The sequence below is a fragment of the Hakea prostrata genome, chromosome 3, assembly GCF_041222555.1.
Source record: "Hakea prostrata isolate BN-2017 chromosome 3, UWA_Hpros_2, whole genome shotgun sequence".
NCBI classification, from domain to species: domain Eukaryota; kingdom Viridiplantae; phylum Streptophyta; class Magnoliopsida; order Proteales; family Proteaceae; genus Hakea; species Hakea prostrata.
The window spans coordinates 50999542-51027409 of record NC_142602.1 but is presented as its reverse complement, the minus strand read 5'-3'; the positions used below and the strand labels follow the sequence as shown (position 1 = coordinate 51027409).

Below are 27868 nucleotides of genomic sequence, written 5' to 3'. Positions count from 1 at the left end.
CCTTAAAACTAATTGGAATAACAACACTATCTCGCATTCGTGAGACAGCTTAGATTGGGTTGTGTATCTCATTAGGAAGCTGGGCAAGGAAGCCATTCTACGTACCCATCTAGCACTACTTACTAGTGTTGTAATGTGAAGAATTGCTCAGAAGTATATGAGTCATAAACCCAATAGGGTATTTATAGTTACAATCTAGTTAAGTCCCACACTAAGTAGGAAAAGGAAATGCAGAACAAATAGAAATAAAAAAATAAAAAAAAATAAAATAAAAAAACTAACTCTAGATTTATTAGGAAACAAAATCATATTCTAATTAGAAAACCTAAGTTCATGCTTTCAACACTCCCCCTCAAGTTTGAGCATAGATATTTATCATGCCTAACTTGCTCATAATGTAATTGAATACCTTCGTGCTCAAGCTCTTTTGTGAGCACAACAGCCCGCTGCTCGTTTGAAGTAACAAAGGTAATATGGATCAACTAGCGTCAACCTTTTTTTTGATGAAATGTCTATCAATCTCCACATGCTTAGTTCTGTCATGTTGTACTGGGTTGTGAGCTATGTTGATCATTGATTTACTATTTGAGTATAATTGTATAGGAACCTCCAAATCTGTATCGACCTCCGGAAGCAACCCTTTAAGCCATAATACCTCACAAATGCCCTGACCAATCGCCCTAAACTCAGCCTCGGCACTGGACCATCCAATCGTAGCCTGTTTCTTGCTTCTCCAAGTCACAAGGTTACCTCCCACATACACACAATACCCAGAGATAGACCTCCTATCATTTAGACATCTTACCCAGTCTACATCTGTATATGCCTCAATCTTCAAATGTCCATGAGCTGAAATTAAAATTCCTTTTCCTGGAGTGGCCTTCAAATATCTCAAGATCCAATATACTGCATCCAAGTGTGAGGAGTAGGGATCATGCATATACTGGCTAACAAGACTAACTACAAATGTGATGTCAGGTCTAGTGTGAGATAGATATATCAACTTTCCTACTATTTTTTATACCTCATCTTCTCAACTGGTTCTCCTTCCTTTGCCACTCAATAGGAGTCTCAACAGGCTTACATCCTAGCATCCCAGTTTCCTCAAGAAAATACAATGTATACTTCCTTTGGGATAGAGATACATCGCTAGCAAAATATGCCAACTCTAAACCTAGGGAATATCTAAGTTTTCCCATGTCTTTGATTTCAAATTTGGTTCCCAAAAAGGTCTTCAATGCTGAATCTCATCCTCACTACTGCATGTGATCACAATATCATCCACATATACTAAAAGTAGAGGTTGCTTTCTTAATGCAATTGGTGAAACATCTAGATGATAGGAAGTCTACCTCAAACTTTTAGAAGCCTCTAGGTAACTTTCATTAAGGTTACCTCTCTTAATGCATATGTTTGGTGAAAGTTTGAGGCTGCTTTCTTAATGTAATTGGTAAGTTCAAAGTAGGATCAGAAGAAGGTCAAAGACAGACTCACTTGGAGGAACGAATTGTTCAGGGCCAAGAACCAAAGCTTTTAACTGACTTGTTTCAAAAGGGGTCACTCGTTGCTTTCTTTGGTAGGTCTTCAGAGGTCTAGTCTCCCCCTGTATATCATCCACCAGTTGCTCATGCCCGATCACTCCATCTTCCAATGGAGGATCATCTATAGACATCTCAAGAGAAATATTGAAAGGAAGAATTAACACTGGAACTTATTCACTAAAACTCTCCCCTTGAAGAGGTGTAGGGGGAAAATAAGGAATCTGTTCCTAGAACACATCCATAGAGACGAGAAAATGACAAGAATTGGGATGATAACATTTATACCCTTTTGCGTAGAAGGATAACCCAAGAAAATGCATTTTAACCCACGAAAATCTAACTTTCCATGAACATGTTGGTTTTGGCCAAAGGCAACACATCCAAAAACCTTAGGTGGCACCGTAAAGGTTATTGTTCCTAAAAGAACCTCAAGGGGACAACGTTGGTCTAAGACTTAAGAAGGCATTCGATTAATTAGATATGCTGTAGTAAGGATGGCGTCACCCCAAAATCGAGGAAGCACATGCATTAGGGAACGTGTTACCTCAAGTAGATGTTTATTCCTGCGTTCGGCAACCCCATTTTGAAGTGGAGTGTCGATGCAACTAGTCTGGTGAATAATTCCATAGTTTGTTAAGTAGGAAGGGAATGTTCCACCCAAGTACTCAATTCCTTTATCTGTACGAAGGATTTTGACTATCGCCCCAAACTGAGTCCTAATCATATTATGAAAATTTTGAAAATATGAGAAAACGTCACTTTTTTTGTGAAATAAACCCATGTGGTCCTAGTGCAATAGTCAATAAAGGTAACAAACCATCTATGACCAGATAAAGACATGGTCCAAGATGACCCCACACAAAAGAGTGAATGACTGAAAAAAAGAGATTTTACTACGATGATCTGAAACAGGGTAAACATGCCTAGTCTGTTTGGCCAAAATACATGTCTCACAATAAAAATCATTCAAATTACATCTTTTAATCAAATCAGGATATAATTTGGACAAGATAGGTAAAGGAGCATGGCCAAAACGACGATGCCACTGCAATAAGGTAAAAAGTACAGAAGAGGTGGAACTAGAGACTGTAGAAAGCGCTGATGGGGACCTATCCATCAAGTAGAGCCCCCTTTCTGTCTGCCACTGCCAATCGTAAGCTCTGTTTTCCAAGCCCTGAAACACACAATGAGAAGGAGAAAAAAAAGTTATTTTGCAGTTCATATCAAGAGTAAGACTACTAATAGATAAAAGATTAGCCGAAAACTTAGGAACATGCAAAACATTAGATAAGATAAGAGAAGGCGAACAAATAATAGATCCTTTCCCAGAGATAGGGGAGAGAGACCCATCAGCCATTCAAACATCCTGAGCAAAAGGAACAGATGAATAAGAATGAAACAAAGTAGATGAGCTTGTCATATGGTCGGTGTTGCCCAAGAGTCGATTATCTAGGAGGAATAAGTCAAATTGACATTGTGACAACCAAAAATACTTGTAGGGGATTGTGGATCAATAGAGGGAACAATGACAGAGGCTATACTCGCACTAAAAGTCAGTACTGGAGAAGATGAGTCAAGTCTAGACATCAATTGGCGAAGGTGCTGGAGCTCATCTGAGGAAAGAGGTGTTTGAGTACTCAAGGTGTCAAAACTGGTTTAATTTGTAGATGATTGATTACTACGCTTGGTTCCATTCCTACCTCCTCCATGGGAATTTGTTGGACATCCGTGCAACTTTCAACACTTGTCATTTGTATGACGCTCTTTTCCACAATACTTACAACTGGAGGGCAAAAATCACCAGAACTAAATTTATTATTGCTAGAACCAACCACTAATGCAGATATATCAGATGTCTTAGTGTGTACCATAGTTGTCCTTCGCCTGTCCTCTGTATCTACCATGGCATAGGCTTGAGCCAAAGAAGGGAAATGCTCTCTAGAAAGGATCTGTGTGTGAATTTGATCAAATTCTACATTCAATCCTGCAAAAATATCATAAACTCTCTGTCTATCTTCCCATTGTTGATAGGCAATAGCATCTTTAGCATTCTTCGGTGTAAACTTCACATAGAAATCTGAAGTCTGGTAATATCCCCGAAGAGTGTTATAGTACTGAGAAAGAGTAAGGTCCTTCTATTGTAATTGATTGATTTCCATCTAATTACAAAGCACTATGCATCATTGCCTACTATAGAGTATGTATTTTTAGCAACTTTCCAAATAGTTGACATCAGGAAGGCGGAGATAGCTCTCTACTATGCTTAATTCAATGGAGTTGAGGAGAAAACCTATGACCAAACATTCATCTGTATACCACTTAGAAAGTTGCAAATCAGGTGTGGAAGGTTTGGTAGAAGTCCCATCAAGATGGCCAGTAAGACCACAAGCACCAACAACAAGGGAAACTGAATGAGACCATCTAAGATAATTTGTCCCATTAAGTTTTACAATGATCATCTGAAGTGGAGAAAACTCACGATCCCTATGAATGGAAGACATAGGAAATTCTTCAGATGTACTAGACAAGGGAGATATGGGATCAGCCATCGCAAGAAGAAATCACTCAAATTTACAAATAACTCCCTGAAACTATTTAAATTTACAAACAGACCCCTGGTAAGATTCGAATTTATGAAAAAGTCCCTGAAACTTTTTTAGTTTAAGAAAAAAGTCCCTAAAACTTTTCAAATTTACGAAAAGTCCCTAAAACTTTTCAATTTATGAAAAGTCCCTAAAACTTTTCCAATTTTTATGAAAAGTCCTTGAACGCATTTGAATTTGCAAAAAAGTCCTTGGAACTATTTCAAATTTGCAAAATAGCCCCAAAACTATTTGAATTTACAAAACATCCCCCTGTGCATCAAAGGAAATCTGCCTTGATTCAGGTACACAAAGGTGCAGCAGGTTTTAGAGGTTCTAGAAGAGCAGTAGGTGCAGACCAGATTGTTTACACAGTCATCCAAACAACTCCCACAATAGCTTTGTTCACCAGTGAGTGAATCCCTTGGTGGGTTATCTCTATCTGTTAATGGGTTCCAAAGATAGATATCAGATAGAGATGATCTAAAAGGTTAACATATCTTTGGCAAGAACGATAGAAATTTGTTTATTTGCAAGGCAGAGGCAGCTGGTACGGCTGTGGCAGATGGGCAACCCTTATTTGGTGAAGTTGTTTCTTGATCTGCGTGCGGAAGAAACCCAAATACAGAAAGCAACGGTGCTAGGTAACAACATAGGTAATCAAGTTGAAAAGACAGCAAATCAAGTTGAAAAGAGCAGCAACATTGGCAGCGACAGTGAGGGAAATCGAGAGAAAGAAAGTTTCTCTAGTTCCCTCTTTCTTCCCTAATCGAAAATAGGCTCTTGATAACATGTTGTAATATGAAGAATTGCTCAGAAGTATGTGATTCATAAACCCCAATAGGGTATTTATAGTTACAATCTAGTTAAGTCTCACACTAAGTATGAAAAGGAAATACAAAAAATTAAAAAAATAAAAAAAATAAAAAAATAAAAAAATAAAAAGCAAACAAACAAACTCTAGACTTATTAGGAAACATAATTTTATTCCAACAACTAGTTCCAAGGTTCAGATTATTTTGCACTTCATACTCATAAGGAGAAGAGAATACGGCTTATTATTTCAGCAACTACATACATTTGCTTGTCCTGAGGATGATCCCATTCCTTACAAGTGCTCTTGAAATCCTCTACTCAAATGAGGTATAGGGCGTTAGGATTGAGAGGTATCAGTTAGAAAGAGATTAACTAACTTCAGAATATGAGAAGGCTTGAGGTGATATTCACCTGTACATTTGTTTTAAATACAATAAGAAATAAGGAAGTCATGTCATTGACCACTCATTTTTGCCTAATTATTGAACAGGTCCGGCACCATTTTTGAAACACATTTTAAAAGGACAGGATGTTTGCTGAGGATGCAGAGGAGTTACTCTGTCTCATCAGGCATCATCAAGTCTAAAAGAAGAAATTCCTGTGGATAGAACTGCTATGTGTGTCTCTACTGTTCGTGGGAGGAGCCAAATGAGTATCTTTGCCCAGGATTTATTTTCCAGAGTTGGAGATTGTAGTCAATAATGTTAGCATTTCCCGTAGAAGTTCCAATTTACACTGTTTAAAGTCTTCTAGAGGCACACTAGAGACGATCTAAAAGGTTTGATTCCGTTGTCCATGGACTACTAAGAGTGCCAACTTGCTCTCTCCACTAGAACCTGATGTCTATAAAAGGCTGTTTGTTTGCAAATGTTGGGTGGGAAAAAAGTGGTGGAAAAAAAACATATGGGTCTCATGTGTAGTGGGGTGAGGGAGAAGGAAAGGAAATGAAAGGGTTTTGTGGAAAAGTAATGGTGGTGGGTCCCACACTTTTTACTTTTCTCAACTTTCCCACAAAGTCCCACCAAATATGTGGGGTTTTAAAATGACTTGGGATGAGAAAGTTGGGATGCCACATCACCAGACAAGTTTCTTTAAATTAAGAAAACTTGTTTTTCACTTTCCCACCCCCAGCAACCAAACAATTTACAATTTTGGGATTTAAGGAAAAAGTAAAAGTAAGAAATCTACACTCTTTTTAAGAATTTTCCTACCCCACATTTATTCCAGCAAACAAACGTAGCTTGTTGTATTATTTTTAATATAATAAAATAATATATGTTTCATATTATTGGATTTATAAGTGCAAAAGACTTTCCTTTTGTTTATTTTAGGAAAGTGTCTTTTATATAGTCCCACATTGGAAACCGAGATGTCGAAATCCAAGTTAATTAATAGGTACTGCCTATTAACTTTGATTTATAACAATGAGACATGCCAATGCGTGTGCAGTGTACGAGCGAGGACGGTGTACCGTTGGAGCTCGCACACATGCGGCGTGGGCAGTTGGCGTTTTCTAGCGCACTTAGCACGCTTCGAGCGAGATCAGATCTGAATCGTGCATTTTTTATCAACGGCAGATCTAGGGCGATGGAAGGAAATCCATAAATGTCTATTTGATGGTTCAATCTGGACCGTCAGATCGTGCGACCGAACGATTCGACAGCACATATCTGAACGCAGGCATTTGCAACCCTACAGAGAGGTGCTCCCTTACGAACATAGTCATGAACTGTTCAGTAGAAGTACCTCAGTGCTTATAAATAGCCTCAAGTTTCTTAATAGCAAATATACAAAAATCCCAAAATCTTCTCTGTTCTTGAGTTTTGCAAGTGCTTAGCAAAACTTGAGAGATTCAACTCGAAGTTGGGCTTCATTGTATCCTAGGAGACGGTTCGCAGTACCTCATAGCACCTTGATGTGAAGGCGAATTATGTCTTAAGAAAAGCGACGTTGTAACGCTCCTAGAAGTTCCTACTTCCATTTTGTGATCTCGACTTATTTACTTTTACACAGCTAAGAGTTATTTCTCCTACACGGTGTTTTGGGAAGTGTATACTGCTCTGTGATGTCAGCGCTAGATATTTCCTTCTGCTTCTATTTCAGACTACCCTCGTAGCTCTTCTAGAACGATTAGAAGAAAATTAAATTACAATGCCAGTCATAACTGAAACAAGTGAGATTATTATCAATGAAACAATGCGGATACACATACCATATATATTACAACACAGCTCTTCCAGTTGAGGCCATGCAAAATTTAATGGTGGGATACGGCTGTGATGACTCCCATATATGTCCATGGTAGGAGCAAATGGAGAAAAACTAACAGATCACCCTGTTCTTGTGAAACTACCACTTCGAATACACATTTCAACAGCAACTCTAAACATTTCTTTAAGGAATCTTTGAAAACTCACTGACTGAGTTTAAGATTGATAAATCTTCTGAATTGCAGCGTTGATACTTTTACAGTCGTAATGCATGGATGTCATCCAGTTCTCAAAATCTCCAATTTCCTGCTTTGGAAGGATACAACTTAGGGATTATGACTTGATTAGAACTTGGAAACCACAACTTTGCAAAAGAACATAAACTAAAACAAGATTCATGAAGGTTTTCCATCAGCAAATTTCAGCATAAAGCATCATAAATTTTGGTCCATAACCACAATTTTCAGCAATTCATCTCATCGTTTGGATTATATAATTTTACCTACAATATCTGATTGCTTTTTTGGTTGCCACAGCTATTCGTGAAAATAAAGGCTTGAATACCACATGAGGATGCTAAGACGGATGAGTAGCAATACTAGGAATGATAAGGAAAGGAATGACCATATTAGAGCAGGTCTGGGAGTACTATGAGAAGTCAACTGAGGTGGTACCATCACGTTCAACGGAGACCCTCAAATGCCCCTGTACGGAGAAGCGATTTAACCCAAATTAAAGGAATTAGAAGAATTAGGGACAGACTTAAGACAACCTCAAGCGAAGTGGTGAGAAAGTATATGCATAGTTTTAGGTTTTGTATCTAGTATGGCCACGAACTTAGGTAATTGGAAGGCAAGGATCCATGTAGCCAACTCGATTTAGTTAGGCCAAGTCTTGTTGTTGTTATCGTTGTTGTTGAATACTAAATTGATGCACGACCAATACCTACTTGTGCTTAAGAATTTTTCTCAATTGAGAATTTAGTTTTCTGAAGATTGAGTGCTACACTTTTGGATTTCAAAAGAATGAGGTTTGTTCATTTTAAATAAAGAAATTTAATAGATGTAAGCAGCTTAGAAGGCAGGCACTCGGCGCAATGGTAACATTGCTCCATCACGACTAGAGGTCATGTAGTTTGTGTCAGGAAGCAGTTTCTCCATGAAGTGGGGGTGATGCAACACAGGTCAATCAGTTGGATTCCAAAGCAGGACCACCTTTAGCCTATATTTTGGGGCTACCCAAGTCCATTTTGTCTCCATGTTGAGTCCACAATTTGCCAAATAACATTAGATCAACTTTGAAGCTTAAGAAGAATAATTTCCAGATCTTGAATGGGCCCATGGTCAGTGCATGAGAAGATTATTGAGAAGTTACAGTTTGCATGGTGATCTATTTTAGGAAAAACCAATCGATGGAGAGTTTGTTTGCTAAAGTTAGTTTCTAATTTAATTAGATGCTGTTTTATATAATGGGTAGTACCTAATTCTGGGACTCTCTAGTTTGTCAGCTAATTATTTTGGGTTTGTATTGACTTTGAAAGTAATCTCCAAATAGCATAAACACAATTATTTCATCTAAATAGGATAAGGGAACTATTCTTTCATGCAAGAAAAAAGTCCAATTGATGCAACTGATTAACATTATTAATAAAGTGAAGGCTGCATTTACCCTAGCTTGGTTTTTGAGTTATAAGAGAAAGGAGGCTAATTTTCAGTTGGGACCCTTTGAGGTTTGCCCCAAGTCAGATCCGATCCCAAAACAATAAACCACATTCGCATTTGGCTTCCCTGTGGTACCCAGAAACACCCAAATAAGAACAGGCCTTCAAGTTTTGACTAACTGATGTAACCAGACCCAAGCCCACATCAAGTACATCAAAATCTGGACCAAAAACAAAGCACTATTCATGCACCAAAAGGCTGGCCAAACCCTCAGAAGGGCATTGTGGTATTCTCCCCATCAACACTAAAGGGGTTCAGTAAATATTTTTAAGATCCTATATCTACTTTTTGTTTTTCAATTGGATTAGTGGTTAGAGTCCTTGTCTGAGTTGGAGTCCCAGTTGGCATTCAATTTTCAAGTAGGATATCTTCTAGAAGTTAGTCATTTATCTTCGCAAGTCATTTTTTATTTAGGGGATCTTTAGAAGCTTCCTTTTTAGTCTGTTATCAAGTTGTTGAGTCATAAAGGGAAACCCAATCCAAAGTGGATTCCCTAGTTTGAGTCCACTTAAGTTTCCTAGATTGAGTTGGGGCAATGGGTTGAAACTCAAAAGGAAGAAAAGAGTAGAGAACAGAGATCAGAAAGGGCTGGAGGGAGAATAGTGGTAGGGAGGAAAATGTTTGGCCCTACCGATGGGTGAAAGAAATAGGTGACAATGACATTAATGAGGAATAACAGCTTAACCAGAGAAATCTCTCCCTCAACTTCTAGATTTATGAAAGAATGACTTCAGTTGGTTGTTTCCATAAGATGTCTCCAATTGCAAACATCTGTTTTTCTGAACTTGGAAGACAAAAGATTCACTGGGGTCAATCCATTTGAGATTGGATTGCTACCTGATCTTGGAACTCTGATATGAAGGAAGAAAAATTAATCAAGAGAAATTCCAGAATCATTGCTGAATTTGAGTAAAGTTAGGATTTCTCAATTATAGCTGGAAATTTTTCGGAAGAGAAATACAAATAATCTTCCAAAAATGCATGGGGTTACAATATCTTATCCTGTATGGCAATAACTATATAGGAAGATTAACCACATCAGGAATCCTCAATCTGCCAAAACTTATTCAATTAGATCTCAGCCACAACCACTTCGCTGGCCCATTACCAGTTGAACTCTCTAAAATGCCGAAAGTGCAGAATTTTCTTTCCTTACAATGAATTCAATGGTAGCATTCTGGAATTCAGGAACCTGGATATTGGCAAACTACCATCCTTTCAATTTTATGTATTAAACTCAGCTTACAACGAAGAAATGCATAACAATTTTGGATTCATTACTCAAGGGATTTGGAATCTTTCCAATCTGTAATGCCACTTCCTGGGTTTGAATGCTGCAAATCAGTGGTTATCCCCAGTTCACAGGAAATCACTTCTCCAGAAAGCTACCCCCGAAATCGATAGGTTATAGTGGGTGGAGTGGTGCAGGGAGTGGCTAGTCAGAGGCAATTCACAGGGTTGCAGGAAGCTCTGGTGTCAAATTTAGTGGAAGCTTCCCACTCAAGCAACTATAGCTTGGTGACGGTGGCAAAGAGGGAGCAGCAATGGTGGTGGGATGTCGAAGAAGAGATTGAATTGCAGGTGACGGAAGAGGAAGAACAGGTCATATAGGGACATTGGTGTCTTTCTATCCAATCAAAGGTAGATTGATCATAAAAATACTCAAACCATGCTACAGTTACAAATAACCATGGAAAAAAATTCGATCGAAATGGTCGAAATTTCGACCGAAATGCCTGCAAAATTCCAAATCGAAACGAAATGTAGTAGTAGGCACGAAATGTATCCATATCGTTTCGTATCAACGGATATTTCGGTCGATACGAGTTGATATTTCAGCCCGATATGGTATCGGGCCGAAACGACACTTCCACAGCCTTTAAAGTATCCAACTCGATCTCATTTTCTACATTTTGACGCTGTTTCGACCTACCGAGCCATATTGCCCTGGAGATTTCGACCTCCTTTTGAAGATTTGGCTGATTTCTCTTGCTTTCATCCCCTTCTACACCTAATTTATAATATTCCATTTCCTTCAAACACTTGATTTGCTCCTCCATTGTGCATTTTCTCAAATCTTGCAAGGTGAGTAACTAACTTCCTCATTTTTTTATTTTTGTTTCATTTTGTGTCTTAAATCATGTTAGAATTGCTTCCAAATTTATATATGTTTACTTTAGAGTGTTGATCTATGAATTTGTAGTGTCAAAATTATTTTTTTATTCTTCCTACTATTTTTTTATTTTTCTGTTATTAAAAATTATTTACTAAATTATGTATATTGCTAAAAATGTATATGTATAGTACATGTATAAGCTTCAAATGATTGTATGTGAGAGTTGAGACACCATATTGCTGTGATGGTGTTGAATTAATTTTTTTTTCTGTTAATTATGTAATTTTAATGTATTTAATATATATTTAAATAATTAAAAATAATATTTAAATATTAAAAAAAACCAATTAATTTCTGTTTTAAATTTTAAAATAGCGAAGTATTAGTGGAAGCATGTATGCAATTTTGGAGCATGTTGTGGATATTTTTAAGATAGTTTGTGTGTATTTTATATATTTTAAAATTTATTTATATATTAAAAAATACTTATATAGTTATACATATATTATTTTATATTTAAAAATAGGAGGTTATTATTAAAAGCATGTATGTCATTTTTGGAGCATATTGTGGAGCTTTTCAAGATACTTAGTGTGTGTTTCTTGTATCAGGCACTCTATTTTAAAGATGTATGACGTAGCTTGGGAACATGGGAGGCCACTAACAGCTGATAGGAGGAAGAGCGAGTGTAATTATTGTAAGAAACAAATAGGAGGAGGTGGGGCCACTAGATTGAAGGTGCATCTAGCTAGTGGCAACAGGGATGTAACAGGGTGCCCAAAGGTGCCTGTAGAGGTCAAGAGGGTAATGGCCTCATATATTACTAGTACAAAGCAAAAGATGAAAGAGAAGAGAACACAGAGGGATGAGTTCAAGGATGCCAGCTTAGATGACCTTCCAGATTCTGAGGGTTATGATAGGGATGAGCCAGGAGACAGTGACCCTAATCCAGAGGCCGATCAGCTGAGGAGGGCGATGATGATGAGTAGGGAGCAACAGAGGATTGATGACATAAGGAGGCAACAGAGGGGTCTAGGTTGTGGGTCCTCTAGAGAGCCAGTAGGTATGGGAGGCACAGGTGGCTCCCAAGTCCCTATGAGGAGGTCTCAGAGTGTGAGGTAAAAGGCTTCTATCCCATGGGCCCCTACAAGGGGTCGAGCTTCCTCAGCACATCCTACAGATCCGGATCTTGAGATTCTTCGCAATGATCCGGCCCTATTTTCGAGGCCTGAGCATAAACAGAGAAAGTTGAAGCACTTATAGGGGAGTGTGAAGGAGAAAGTGGGGATGGCTTTCTCCAAATGGGCGCATTACTATAGTGTTCCAGCACATACAGCCCAGGGGCCCTACTACAGAGATATGATTGAGCAGATAGGCAAGGCTAGGAGTGGTGTACAGGGCCCCACTCCATATGAGATATATAATGTATATTTGCCTAAGCATAAAGAGGACATAAATGAGTACATTAAGGGATTAAAGCCCATGTGGAATTATTATGGAGTGACTCTGATGGCTGATGGTTGGACTGGTCCCACTAGACAATCCATCATCAATTTTATGTTGAATTGTGATGGGAGGACAGTGTTCCTCAAGTCAGTAGATGCATCTGGTGAGAAGAAGGATGCAAAATACATTTACAAATTATTGAAGCAAATGGTGAAGGAGGTTGGAGTGGAAAATGTGGTTCAAATTGTGACTGATATTGGCTCCAACTACAAGAAAGCTGGGTTGAAGATGCAGGAGAACTCCAAGTATCTAAACATATAGTATTAATTTTCATTTGTAAATACATATATTTACATTACACATATACATGTACACTTTATAACTTTGTATTGATGGCTTGATGCCTTGATGGATGGACAGATATAGGCTCTTTTGGACTCCTTGTGCTGCTCACTGCATTGACTTAATGTTGAAGGAGATTGGAAAGGTCAAGGTTGTGAAGAATACCGTGGACCAAGCTCAACATGTTAGCACCTTCATATATAACCACACCTATGCATTAAGGATGATGAGGGACAAGTGTCAGGGTGAGTTAGTGAGGCCAGGCATAACCAAATTTGCTACTAATTGGATAGCACTGCAGAGCTTTGGGAGTAGGAAGACTGGCCTTAGGAGTATGTTTGCATCAAAGGAGTGGTTTAACTAGGAGGGTTCTTCATCCGTGGGAGGAAGGAGAGCACAGTTGACCATCCTCGATGAGACTTTCTGGCACAATGTGAGGATAGTGGTGAAGATGCTTGAGCCTGTGGTGAATGTGTTGAGGATGGTAGATCAGCAGAGAAAACCTACTCTACCACACATACTTGCTACAGTAGATAGGATGAAGCAGCAAGTTGCTTAGGTCCACCCACGCGGCAACAAGAAAGTCCTTCAAATCATCAGCAGTAAATGGGAGTCTATGTTGCAGCATCCACTGCACAAGGCTGGTGAGTTGTTAAGTCTAGTATTTAATTTAATTTTCATTATTTTATCACACTATTAAGCATTAACTATTCCCTTTTATGACATACTTTTTCTTACACAGCATACTATTTAAATCCCAAGTACCATTACAAAGACAATCTTGGGATGAGGTAAGATTTGATGGATGTTGTCCAAACTGTAGTGAAGAAGTTCGAACCGGAAATAGCTAAACAAGCAATCATCCTTATGGAGGTGAGATAGTGATTTGAATCATTTGATATTCACAATTCGTAGTTTTATACTAAGTCATTAACCGAGTAACTAGTTATTGTTTTTTCTCTTTATATATTAGATAAAGGCTTTTAGGGATGCCACTGGGAGCTTCGGTCGTGCTGTGGCCATATCGGGACGGGAAACCGCCCCTCTGGGTAAGTTCATTCATTTATTTCATTATACATTTAAGTATCATATTCTATCTTTAATTTAGTTATTTAAATATTAAAATGACTTGGAGTCTATGTTTGTTGTAGCTGAGTGGTGGTTGCAATTTGGACGTGACTCACACCACTTGAGTGTGATTGCAAGCAAAGTGCTCTCCCAGACATGTTCTGCCACTGGTTGTGAGCGAAATTGGAGCACCTTCAGCCTCATTCACTCGAAGAGGCGCAACCGATTGGGTGTGAAGTGTCTAGAGGACCTTGTCTACCTACACTATAATATAAAACTGAGAGAGGACCATATTAGACAGGGGATGTATAGAGAGAGCACCAATATCGAGTTGGCCGACATATTTGAGATGGATGATGATGATAACCCAATAGTTGACTGGATTAGGGATAGTGGAGATGGATTGCTGGATGAGGAGGGAGGTCTTCCCAATAGTCAGATTGCAGAGGAGATGGGGGCTGATGTGGGGGACTTCATGGCCCAGGAGGGGAGGCCACATGTAGAGCCCGCCGGTCCCTTCGTGCCACACCCTAGTGCATCCACCCAGAGTGAGGATTTGATTTTTTGGTCTGACACTGAGGATGAGGTGACTCAAGCCTCCGGCAATGACGACGATCGTGGTGATGATGATGATGGCAATGACGGTGATGATGGAGGGGATGAGGAGGGTGTGGGACCTCGTGATCAGGATTCAACTGATCCTAGGGACAGACCACCACCACCACCACCAACAGTACGTGAGAGTCAGGGGGGGGAGGACGACCACCGAGATTCATAGGAGAGAGTCAGTTCACCCACGCGACACAGGATTCAGACCATACTGGAGCTGCATCTCGAGGCAAAAATGTTTCATCTACATATTCAAGGAAGGGGAAGGGGAGACAGCACGGCTGGAGCACAGAGGACACGCCATCATATGGGTCCTACCGTCCATCCGATGCCGAGAGCTTGGTGGGATCTATGAGATCGATGAGCATTGATGATGCTAGAGACTCCTCCACCTCCAGAGGATCCGGATGGCATAGGCCTGCAGAGTCCTCATATGATCTTCTTTGTGGAGAGTATTGGTTTTACCGAGTCGACTTATGGTTATGGTCCTTATGGACCATATGGTGTCCCTTCTGGCTATCAGATTCAGGGTCAGGCCAGTCAGCCATGACTGGAGCCTTATGGTTATGGAGCAGCCTATAGAGCTTATGGTGTCCCCCCCCCCACTATCGATTATTGGAGTCAGCCACTGGGACCTTATCAGTATCCTTATCCTTCTCCTAGTCCTGAGAGCCAGGGAGCTCTTTCATTTGTTGAGCAGATCTTCCACACTATTCCCACGACCCACAAGCCCCACCACCACCAGTTCCTTTGGAGATTCACAACTTCCCACCGTTAGGGAATCTTATGCATGTGGATGAGGCCACATACAGAGATGCAGTTCTTGACTATGTTCAAAAATATATGGGGCGGGGGCAAACATCATGGGAGTTATATTGTCATTTGTATGGGGTGCAGACGGAAGAGGGAGACCTTGAGGCTTGAATAGAATAGACTTGTAAATAATAACATTCCCGCTTCTTCTCTGATTCATGTACTATATACTTGGAATATTGGATGTTACATTTTCAGTAGTTTTTTAGTAAACTAGTAGTTTTATAGTGTTTATTACGCTTGAAATAGCTAGTATGCAAAAATCCAAATCAATTTGAGTGCATTTGAGGCTCGAAATTGAGTTTTCAAGATTCAGAAAAAAAAAGTATCCAATTTCGGTCGAAATTTCAACCTTTTCCAAGGTCGAAATGTTCATATCGATCAAAATTTTTACCTTGCAAATAACATCCAGGTTTGACAGTCTATCCTTCTATGGTCATATTTGGATAACACACATGAGCCAAACAATCTAATTTCTTTTATCAAATTTGACTTGGGCCAAACCTCAAGGGGCCCAACTGAAAATTCCCCAAAAAAGGAAGAGTTAAGGCTTCAGATATGAGAGTTGTGAGAAAAGTAGGATGGAACAGATTCCCAAGGAATAGGAGACCTATGAGTATGCCTTGGGGGGACAGAGAGAGAGTGAGAGTGAGAGAGAAGACAATACAGCCTTATCCTATCACTTGTGGCCTAATCTATCTTCCCACTTTCTCCAACCATTACCATGTTTCTAGTTTCCTATGCTGAGAATTCCCATGCATCTGAAATCCAATAAGAGGCTCCTTGTCACTGCTGAGACTCTTGTTTATTTAGTTGTTTATTATTATTTAATATTAAATCAGTTGCATATTGGAGCTGACATGAGAACATCATGCATTTCAACATTACTGGAGCTATCTTGGTGAGATTTTCAACACTCCAAAAATGAGGAGTCATCCATCAAAGTAAATCTGTTGACAGTCAAGTACACTCATAGCTTCCTTCATTTGGCAATCTGAAGCTGACCAATTAGTTAGGTTTGCCTATATCAGGTTACTAATTCTGAAGCTTATTTTCAAAATTTGGAATTAGTTTGGCTGGAGATTTGCAGGGTCTATTATTCGCCGTTATACCAATACACTAACAGAGTCTGAGGGCCATCAAGGGGCTGACTGGACCTTGTGGCCTTGGTTGTTTCTGCTTGTACTTTGACATTATACCTAGTTCAATTATTGTGTTTACAATCTAAAGGATTGGTTAATTTGACTGTTCAGTGTTGACAATTCTGCATGTTGGTATGAGTTTTAACTGCAATTGACGGTTGGTTGAGTATTTACTGGAATCTATTGACAAGAGCAGTCTTCTCGTAGAGTTGGTTCTTAACTGGACTATTTTTAAATTTGTTTGATATCAGAACCACAGAGAAAGGAGATTCAATACCCAAAACCAGGTTTCAAAACCTTTTTCTGATATGGTTCAACAGTCAAATGAAAGTATGACTAGGCATGGTGCAGCATTTTCACACATCTGCCTCATAAATGGAGGGGAAGCAGCAACTAACATCAACTGTGTTTCCAGAATTCCACAACAAGCACAAAGAACCATGAACATACCAGCCTTTATGAATGATATGTTCTGGCTCAAATTTGATGACAAACCCAACCCAATGTGGCTCAATAATAAGTAAAGGGCGAAGTTGGAATTGACAGAGTATAATGGAAAACACAACCCAGAGCAGTTCCATGATTGGTCGTGCGCCACAATCATTAGTTCGATTGTTCTGAATTTCAGAAGAGTGCAAGCTGAAGTTGGCCTGCACCAAACTAGAGAAAACAGCAAGGAAATGATGGTTCAACAATGAAGATAAATCATATCATTGTCAACAAGAACCATCTAATTGGCATAAGATGAAGATATGTTGAAAGAAAAGCACTCACCCTCAACCTTTCACTGAATGCTCTGTGATCAGCTTAACAGTTGAGGACCATGTGGACAAGTTTGATGATCTCTTGCTAATAGGCATGGATGACAAAGACGACTCACTAGTTTCTCACGTCAGATTTAGGTTGCACCCTATATTCAAGATAACATGGGACTGACAGTCTGACACATTCTCACCTTGCATGAACTGTTTTGAGAAGGCAATTGTAGTCCAGAGACACTAGGTAGAATTTCTCAGCAAGTAAGCCAAGTGTCTTTCCTACCCAATGCTCCACCAGTTGCATCAGAATTGGATGAAACACTTGGTGTACAATGAAAGCGATATTAGATACTTACCACACTAAGGGTAATAGTTACTTTGCCAAGTTCTTATATGGTGATCAGCATGAGGAAATTTATATTGCTCAACATAAAGAAAATGTTGGTCATAGAGAAAAGAAGAGGGGTGTGGAGGACACAAGCTCTTGGAAGTCAGGCATGCATATTACATGATAGGGGTGCAAGGGTGCAAGTTTGGCCCTAACAGCCCTGACCTGCCCTAAGCCCACCCTGAGCCCGAATAGGGCTTGGGCTCAAGATTTTGGTCCTGAGGACGGGTTAGGGCCAAAATATTCTGGCCTTGACTAGGGCCAAGGGTGGGCCTGAGATTACTCTTTGGCCCGGCTGGCCCAAACCATCCCTCATTTTTTGCCCTAACCCTGGACCTGATTCTGGCCCTAATTCTAGTCATAATCCTGGCCCTAATTTTGTCCCCGATGCTTAATCTCAATGAATTATGAACAGGGACAAGGATAGGACCAATCAAGGCCAAGGGCAAGTATAGAGTCAATCAGGGTCAGGGCTAGGGGCAGGGCCAGAGACATGGCCAATCAGGGCCAGGGACAGGGCCAAGTATAGGGCCAATTAGGCATAAGGCCAATCAGAGCTAGGGACAGGGCCAATCAGGGCGGGAATGGGCTTGGCTTGGCCCTATAGGGCTTAGGGTTAGGGACAACAATCCTTGGCCCTGAATTAGGGTCAACGCAGGAATGGGCTTAGATTAGAATATATATGGCTGGACTTGGGATTGCAAAAGCCCGGCCTAGCCCAGCCCTGTTGCAGCCCTATTGCATGACATAATTTTGAGCAGTCAACCAAGGCTCAGTTTGGTAAATTCAGCACTATCAGTATTGCATGTGATTCTTCCCAGTGCTGTTCCGATCAATCTGCTTTTGTTTGTCATCATGGTGATGCAGGCGCACACCAAATTGGCCAACTTCCCTATGAAATCAACTTAGGGATGATGAATATGGTTGTTGGACCTTTCTTCAGCAGGTTTATGTGGTCATGGACCTACTCTGTGGGCCCATAAGTTTAGTATTTTCAACTATAAAAATAGGTTCTTATTTAGTTTAATAGGTCTAATTATGTAAGTTCTGCCCAACTTAAGTTATAAGGGCAGAATGGTCTTTTATGTTTTATTTCTAGTCTCAGTAATGTCGAGTCAGTGTAGGATACGATAAAGAGTCCATTTAAGTTTAGTTACCAGAATCCTATTTGAATTTGTATTAGTGTTTTAGGTACAACTAGGAAAGTGAGTTTCCAAATCCTAATTTCACTAGGTTTTCTTATGTAAGGCTATATGAATAAAGCCTTGGAAATGTAACAGGTCAGAGATTTCAGAATATAATTAATAAAGAGTGTTTTGCTGCCTAAAAGCAAGCTTAGTAGAGCTTCTCATCAGTGGCAAGGGAACTCCATGTGATCGAGTAAGCAATCTAGGGTTTCCTGAAGGATTCCCCTTCGCCAGTTCTCGTAACCTGCCTCCACTTCTTTCTATCTCCATCACACCCCATTACAAGGTGTGCATTACAGGTAAGTAAGAAGTCAGCACTTAATTCCATTCGCCACTTCATATCACCCGCTTTTTTATTTTTCATGAATTCTCGAACTTTTCTAGAGGCCCAAAATTCAAGTCCAGATCTACACCATTCTAACCATTAGATCTGTCCCAGACTTTAGTTACAACATTCCCCCAACTCTAATGACCTTAGCTCCCAATTTGACCCCATTCTAACAGCCAAATTTCTAAATACAATTTTTTCTTGAGTTTCTATACTCCCCTAAAACAAGAATATTTATATCTTCTAATTTAGCCATCTAAACTCAACCAAACCCATGGGATCATATCCCTATAACATTACCTATGTTTCCTCCAAGTTTTGCCCCATTACCATAACTTTTCACCCCATATCTCAAGAACCTGCCCCATCCCACCAGATATTCCACCATTTTAAATTTCTCCAAAACTAACACCCCATTATCCTCGATATTCCTCCATATAAACTAACCAACCAGGAAAATATAGCAATAATTTAAACCCAATTGAGGTCAAACCCATAATCCACCCTGTTGGGAAATGCTATGTCAGCATTTGCCACATCAGCCTCTATTGGTTTTGATGATAATAAGCATGAATTACTATTGGCTATATTGAGTTATGATGTTTTAGTTCAAGATGAGAACAAGTGGACCAACTCCAAGTCAAAGACATATGCTCAAGTCAAAGCCAAGATCATGTCAAGATGGACATGAAGATAGACATGAAGTCTAAGTCAATATGACCATGCCAAGATGGACATGAAGACTGTTGCACAAAATCAAGTCAAAGATCAAGTCGAAGATCAAGACTTAGGCTGAAAGGGCTTAGGACACTCTCGCATACACATTCATGTAAATACATCAATTATATGTAATTCATATTACTAAACTGACCTAAAACATGTTAGTGAGGTGTAAAATGCTTAGGGTTGACCAAAAAGTCCAAAAACCCAAGCCATGTCCCAACCCCAACTTAATTCAACAAAACAGAGCTCAGACGGTCAGCCGTCTGAACTTAATTCAGCAAAACAGAGCTCAGACGGTCAGTCGTCTGAGTAGACGACTGACCGTCTGGTTTGTGTTTCTGATTTTTTCAGAAACTGAAAGCCAAACGGAATTTCCGTCTGGGCTAGTCAAGCTAGACGGACAACCATCTGGGCAGACGGTTGACCGTCTGGCCCTGACTAAGCCAATAATGGCTAGTTTGCAACGGCTCTTTTCCAGACGGCTGACCGTCTGAGACGAAATTCCGTCGAGCAAACGGAATTCCGTGGGTTAAAAAATGCCTACAACGGCTAGTTTAATGGATCTTTTCCAGATAGACGACCGTCTGGGCTGAAAATTGGACTTAAAATGTGTCTGTTTTCTATCCGTTGGGGATTGGGTTTTGGCACTCAAAGGTGCTCTATATAAACCCAATTCACCTCATTTGAGAGTAACACTCACACTTAATCACCCACTCCCCAAGTGATCCTAAGCTCTCAAATTGCAAGAAAGCCTTGTGCTTTGCCTTTCACCTTCTCCCCAACCTTGAAGAACATTCCAAGGTATTAAGCAAGCTTGTGGAAGCCAAGCTTGAGGTGATTGAAGGCATCGGTGGTGCATACATTTACATTTGAGCATACAACTCACATTACATCACACTCACACAAGAGGTAAAGTGTCACACCTCTTGTTAAGGTAACATCCTTCCTTTGTAACTGTTTCAATTCTAGTCTAGGTAGATTAGAATTGGTCATTGGGTGCTCTTGCCTTACTTGCTAAACAAAGATTGTAAAGGGTTCTCTTGCCCCGTAACAAAGATTATTGTAAGGGTTTGATCTCTACCCATTGTATTGAAAGATAATCAATAGTGGAATACTCTCTTGAGGCCAACAAAGGAGTGGACGTAGACTTGTATAGTCAAACCACTATAAATCCCGTGTTGTGGTTGCTTGAAATTGTCAAATTCGTTTGAATCTTCAATTTACATTGTATTTCCGCATAAACCGCAAAATAGGGATATTGCACTAGTTGCAACCGAGAAGGACCCCCCCCCCCCGAGGTTGCACCAACACACCCCATATCTTATAATAATATTTTCAAGAAACCCTTTCTTGGTCTGATATGAGTTGGTTCTCTTAAAAGATCTTGGAAGCAACTTGCCCTCATTCACTTGAGGCTAAATCACATGGACAGAACATGGTTATTTTGATTAATATGTTGACAATAATTATTTAGAAAATGTTACAGCTGGCATTACTATAATTCCCACACCCTGAAGAGCAGGTCTAATTTGAACATCGTAATCTTATAGATACTGCTCCTGCTGTATTCGCCAAGGATCTGCGGGTTATTAAACTCAAACCCCAACTTAAAGTCCTTGACAAGAAGACAGACCACCTGTAATCCAGGTAGATTTGCAGATGGGTAATTTTGTACATGACCATCTACAGCAACCATTGCAAGACCCTCAAGGTGAGTGTTAAATTTTAAAACACTTAAATCTGAATTTCATATTAAATACTGAGCTTTGAAGAAATAAAATAATAAATAATAGCCCACCCTAGTAAGACTAGGGTAGGCTGTAGCTCAGTATCCTTGACCTATTCAGATTCATGTGAAGCCTTGATTTATCAGAATCACAAGTTACGGCCAGATGCAGATCTTATTAATTAATTTGGCTCCATCTCGTGACAGTCTTTGAAGAGTGACTTGACGATGTAAATTGTTTCTAGGGGTTCCAAAGGCCTAGGGTTACTTCCCCAAACCTTACAGCCCCTAGGTTGAAACAGGGGTATCTTGGTCATCTTTGCAAATTTCGGGGTGTCCTAGGTCTAGGTCCCATTAAGTCTAGCTAAGTGTCAAGACCCCAGATCTATTTTTGCTTTCTTATTTGGATCATTATCTTGTGTTTTGTTGAAGAGTCCTTGTGTAGGTGCGATTCCTAATTTGTGTGGAATCCCCTACTTTTGACCTTTTATTAGGACTCCTCCATATTTACTCCTATTATATATATATATATATATATATATATATATATATATATATATATATATATATATATATATATATATACACACACACACTCGTAGAATCCTAATTGAATCTCTCTAGTGTAAGTTATAATAGAGTCCTTGTTTATTTGAGAAGTGTTAATCAAATCAAAGTCCAAATAGAATTAGAGAATTAGTTTGAAGTCAATTAGGTTTCCTAGTACGAGTCTTAGTTTGTTTCTTTTTGAGGCTATAAACAAAGCCTCCAAGTTGAATTGATTAATAAAATTGAGATTATGGAGGAATCAACTTGGGGGCTTCCCAAGGAGGTCTGCGGCAGCTTTGTGAGGTGCTCTCCAAACACTGTCTTCAAGCTTCAGTAATTTCCAGCAGCAGCACACCATCAACAAGTAAGTGAACAGCAACCCCAGCCCCTTCCTGACCATCTCCCCCATCTTCTAGTCCATCCGCAAGCCTCTTTTCACCTCACTAACCTAATTCCAGCAACCCTCCCCCATCGCAGACTTTCCCAAACCCTGCAGCTCCCTTGAGAACCCTCCCCTTTCATTTCTACTTAAACCCTACCCTAACCTTAGTTACAGCCCCTACTCCCCTTGCCCTTTCTTCTTCTTCTCCTCTCCTTTAACCTGCGGCAGCTCAGCAAACCCAGAAAACCAGAATTATTCATAACCTTAGAACACCTATATCTTCCAAAACCTAACTTCAGTCCCTTCAACCTTTTAGGATTAGCTCCCCCATCCCCTTACTGACACTCGACCTCAATCCCACCCCCTTACCTTAAAGTAAACCCTAGGAATTCAGCAAATTACTTCTTATCCATTAGAAACCCTAGCCCTAGAATTATCAACTTCCTAGATCTCTTCAACTCTTAACCTTAAACCCTTTTAGAATTAAATACATTAAACCCTAAGTGACACTCGACCTTAAACCTAGCCTGATCCAAACCCTATATAAACCCTATATTTTAAGAAACCCTTATTTCCCAAACCCTAGAACTGAAATTCAATTCTTGAAATTACTTTACAGCAAGGTTCCCAGCTTTGAAATCTAAAACCCTTGGACCCTAAGCCTGGCCGAATCCTTCTATGCCTACACCTAACCCTTGTGAACCCTTAAACCACTTAACACCAACCACCAAAGACATTCCCAGCCCTAGAAGACTCCTGGTTCCTAAGAGAGAGGATCCTAGAGTGAACCCAATTCTAGGGCATAATTCTATTAATCCAAACCCTGGAATTTGGTTCACACTTGAGAGACCTTCATGCCCTGCAGAGAAGTAGGTGCACTGGAGGCAGTATCTGGATTTTATTACATTATTGCCCAATGTCTCAAGGCCCAATAGTAGGGGGAAAAATTTAGAAAGGAGAGTATGTTTTGGAGAATCACTTTGCAAGACCAGACCATCACATGACCAACTACAATGTACGGTGCATAATGTTGGGCAGTTTCACTTATACATTCAGAACAGAGAAAAGAAAAGAGATAGAGAGGAGAGAGAGAGCTCAAGGGTCTTTGGAGCTTCACTCAAAATGGTGAAGACTCCCAATGACAGCTCCTTTATTTATAGATATAAGCTACACAACTTTAGAAAACAAGACAAGACTCCAGTCCTGATATTAGTAGACCTCTTAGCCTATCGCTATCGAGAATCTCGATAATGGTTCTTCCCTAGTTGCCCTTTAACAGGAAGTTATGAAAATAAACCAAGTTTAGAAGTCTAGCAGAAATGATGATGTTGAGAAGGATGTGTGAGAAAACTTGGAATATTAGAACAAGGAAGAACCATATTACAGCTGATTTAGGAGTTTACTATAAATCAACCTAGAGGGGGTATGAATGGGTTGAACCAGTGCAAGTTGCCTCTTTTAAAAGTAAGGATCAAAAACAATTCAATCAGAGAAAGATAAGCCCAGCACAAAAGGCAACATATAAGATTCATAGTGGTTCGACTCAACTGAGTTTACGTCCACGCCTCTCCCTTTTGATACAGTAGGTAGGGGAAACAACAAACCTTTACAGTCTGGTTAAGGACAAGAGAACCATTAAAATCCTGAATCTAGACAACAGGATCCTTTGTACACACTCTAACTGCAGTCTAGAGTCCTAGTACAAACAAGAATTACAATTGAAAAGATATGATAGAAAACGTATCTATCACAGGAAGTGACGTAATTCCCTTTGAGTGAGTGTAATATGATAAGTGATGAACAATGCACTAGTAGTCTCCTCAAATGGCGTATTCCTCTTGATGATGCTTGAAGAAGGATGCTTTGAGTTCTTCACAGTAAGCTCTTCATGGATAAGAAATTCAACTCAAAAGTATTATGGATATCCTAGGAGGTGAGGCTTGATAGAGACAAGCAACAATAGGAGGCTAATCAATGGCTTCTTCATTGAGTTAAAGAGGTCATTAAGACCACTATTTATAGTAAGATGTGGGATTGCTTTAGATCCCAACGCATAGAAAATGGTCATAGTTTTTGTCTGACGGTCGACCTGTACAATGTTTCTGTTGAAATACAAAACTAGCCATAAGAAGCTAAATAAGCCAAACAATCACTTGATTCACTTGATACTCGATCAGCAGATCAACCGTCAAGCTGACGATCAACCTCTAGGTCTAATTCAGACTCTAACTCTAACAATCAATAAAACCGATTCATCATATAGTCAACCTGCACTTCAACCATCGCTTATATAAGGCAAGTAGTACAAATTTTACGAAATGGTCAACTATTCTAAGGTCTAACCCAACAATAGCTCATGCACATGCCCAAATCATGAAAATATGATAGTCCATTTTTAAGCATTTACAACATGCCCATGTGGTAAGCTAATTGCATGGTCTTGATGTCTTGTATAATCTTCAGTTCTGCACTCTTGGAGTATATCCTCTTGTGTGAAGAAACATTGGATTAATTGATGTGTACACAGGATTCTATTTACTGGACGCTCTTAGGGTTGATTTGTCTTTATATGTTTAACTGCATCAAAACTTCCTTATCCTTCCCACAAGTAGATTATTAGTGCATTGTCATTTGCTAGTGATCATCAAAGTTAGTGGAGGGTATAAAGGTCATTTTCAATAGTTACTGAATACAAGACAAGCTACGATTTGAGGTGAAATGCTCCTGGGGCCTTTGGGATGCTCCAGTATGGAGGATGATCTGATTTAGCTTGAAGTAACTAAGGGCTAGGTGGAAGGCAAAAATGACTCAGGAAAAGTGGTGAGAAAAGACACATTTTAAGGCCTTGCAACGTCTGTGAACTCAAATAGATCTTATTGGAGGGCTAAGTATCCAAGCAGTTGTCCCCATGGTCAGGCTCAGACTCAGTTGTAGCTGTTCTTGTACATCAACAATGAGAGCAGCAATACCTTACCTTCCTATTAAAGAACTTTCATACCCCATACCAAATTCCCTATTATACACCATCTGTCATTGCCTCAAAATGGCCCAACAATTCCAGAAAACTTTAATCACGACAACAGAGGTTGTTCATAAATATCAACCAACAACAAAATTTAAATTTGAAACTTCAAAGCTTACATACGTACAAGCACGCATTACATGATGACACTAAACAGAAACTCAATCCTAAACAGAAACGCCAGACCATGTGACTGAAATCCTTCTCCCTACTGCTTGATCATGCTCCTAAAGCGAGAGGACGCTTAATCCCAGAATTAAAGTTTCACGCTGTGATCAAAAGAAAGTAACTCTACGGATTGGAAGTATGGTTGGAGTAACATAAGGTTTTCACGCATTCAAATGATCCACAGCTTCTAATCTTGTTCGATCACTGAGGGTGTTCACATTGTTCGTCGTGAAGCTTAGGGCCTCATGTATTTCCACATCCAATGGTACAGATCTCTTCACCCACCCCCTAAACCCCACCACCTATTCGACAAAATCGCATCAAGGCATCGACAAATATAGAGGCGAAGAGAAGGCAGCGGCAAACTCCATATATTGGAACAAGAACAACAGTATAAAAAGCAGCATTTCAGGATAAAACTAAAATCCGTAAGTTAATAAATAGTAGAAGAAAGAGCATTAAAAGCAGAAACAAGTGCATGCAATTACAACTCACCTTAAGAGCAGAGTTAACCGCATGAGTAGCGGCAAGCCATTGATCCGTTTGTTTCGAATAACGCAAAACAGCAGATATTAACGAACGAAACTCGAGCTCAACTCGCTTCTCATTGATGAAGGATTCCTCCACACCTGCATTCACAGCATCCACCAAAAGATCCGCAACTCTCTTCCCATTCCTAATTGCATCTCTCTTGGCCTTCTCTGTTTCATTAATGTAGATTAATTTGCAGTTTTAGGTTTCCAATTCTACCATTTAAGAGTCAACAAAACCTGTGTCTCAGTAAAATAGTGACCTGCTTGAGCTCCAATTCTGAGAGAGGATTGTTGATGATCATGCATAAGCTGAAGCAGAGACGATTCCAACCCTCCTCCGATCTCGGATGCTCTGGGAAGTTTTTCAGACTCCCAGCCACGAGGCAGAGGCAGAGGCATAGAATGACGATTCGCATACATTATTGGCTTCTGCTTCGGTGGCTTGGATTTCCGGGTATATACGGATTACCGGCAGAATCGCTCGAAAACGACCATGTTGAACTCAAAATCGCCTTGGGCGGGTTGGGCTATAACTGGGCTAGGGTAGAAGTAAAATAGAGTGGACCTCGCTATACGCAGTCCTAAGCCCAAGTTTTTTGACAAGCCCACACTCATTTAGACCAGCCACAAGAAAAAGATAAATGCTCTATAGTCTTTTGGAAAAGCCGAAGAAGATACGTGAAAGAGATTAAAGAGGATGGCTAGGGTACCTGAAACTGAGAACGAGAGAGAAGGAGAGCTAGAGATGATGGATGAAAGAGGTTAGACAGAAGGGTTATCCAAGGTACAGAGTTTAGAGAATTCTAGGGTGACAAAAAAAACATGTAGGCCCCATATGTAATGGGGTGAGGGAGAAGAGAATGAAAGGAAAGAAAGTGTGAAAAAATATTAATTGTGGATCCTACATTTTACTTTTCCATAAAATCCAATACTTTTTGTGGGGTTTTGAAAAGATGTTGCTTCAGTGCTACGCATTAAATGCATAGCACTGAGCTGCGGACGGCTCAAATTGAGCCAGCAAATAAAAATAAGCCATTGATTTACTAACATGTGAGGCTTTTTTGGTTTTAAGTGAAATAATCGGTTCATTCAGTTTGGCTCATGCGGCTCATTCGGTTCGGCTAAAAAACAAACCGGCTCAAAGAAGCAATTTGAAATGAAAAATCAAGGGAAACTAATTGTCTTTTTCATTTCATCTTCTTCATTTCCCTGTGAACGAAACCTGAGAAAGAGAGAGAGTTTGCTAAAGAGAGAAAGAGAGATTTCCGAGTGAGTTGTGACAAGGGTTTTTGTCGACGACGATAAGGGTTTTTGCGACGAACGAACTAAGGAGAGAGAGCCTGCGAAAGAGAGAGAAAGCTCCAATCCTGATTCTTCCAACAATGAGCTCAACATTCCGAAAATCTAGGGAAACTTACCATCTTCTTCTTCATTCTCGTTTGAGCCTAACTTGGAGGAGAGAGATAGCCTGTAGATTTCAGAGAGAGATCCTGTGACTGATTTCTATGAGAGAGACAAAGCCTGCAAACAAGCAAAATCAAGGGAAATAGGGCTTTTCTTCATTTTCTTCTTCACTCCATCCTGCGAATGCATTTGGCTTCCTGCAACGCATCCTACATTTCGCTTCCTTGGTAAGTTGTAAAACCTTCAATGCTTGCCCTATATATTGTGCATAATCTTTTCTTTCTTGTATCTTGA

General features: G+C 39.8%; 1 protein-coding gene across 2 annotated transcripts; it reads right to left on the bottom strand.

Annotated features, from left to right (window-relative positions):
• Positions 1 to 5200: 5200 nt before the first annotated feature.
• LOC149022427 (biogenesis of lysosome-related organelles complex 1 subunit 1-like) lies at positions 5201 to 26793 on the bottom strand. 2 transcript variants are annotated; one of them, XM_089150539.1, is made up of 4 exons: positions 26431 to 26793; positions 26133 to 26338; positions 7357 to 7458; positions 5201 to 5253 (listed from the first exon to the last, which is right to left on the bottom strand). In XM_089150539.1, the coding sequence occupies exons 1-3, from the start codon at positions 26588 to 26590 to the stop codon at positions 7366 to 7368; spliced, it is 459 nt and encodes a 152-aa protein (XP_089006665.1). In that variant the 5' UTR covers positions 26591 to 26793; the 3' UTR covers positions 5201 to 5253; positions 7357 to 7365. The 2 variants fall into 2 exon arrangements, with proteins under 2 accessions (XP_089006665.1, XP_089006666.1); XM_089150540.1 differs by lacking the exon at positions 5201 to 5253 and having other exon boundaries at positions 6931 to 7455; positions 26431 to 26773.
• Between the last annotated feature and the right edge of the window lie 1075 nt (positions 26794 to 27868).

Bases quoted from the DNA above. Each gene is read 5' to 3' on its own strand.
- LOC149022427 (XM_089150539.1), bottom strand. From the start codon at position 26,590: ATGTATGCGAATCGTCATTCTATGCCTCTGCCTCTGCCTCGTGGCTGG. The intron at 26,339-26,430 runs GTCACTATTTTA...TTAATGAAACAG, and splicing joins CAGAATTGGAGCTCAAGCAG to AGAAGGCCAAGAGAGATGCA. The intron at 7,459-26,132 runs GTGAGTTGTAAT...ATCCTTCCAAAG, and splicing joins CGGTTAACTCTGCTCTTAAG to CAGGAAATTGGAGATTTTGA.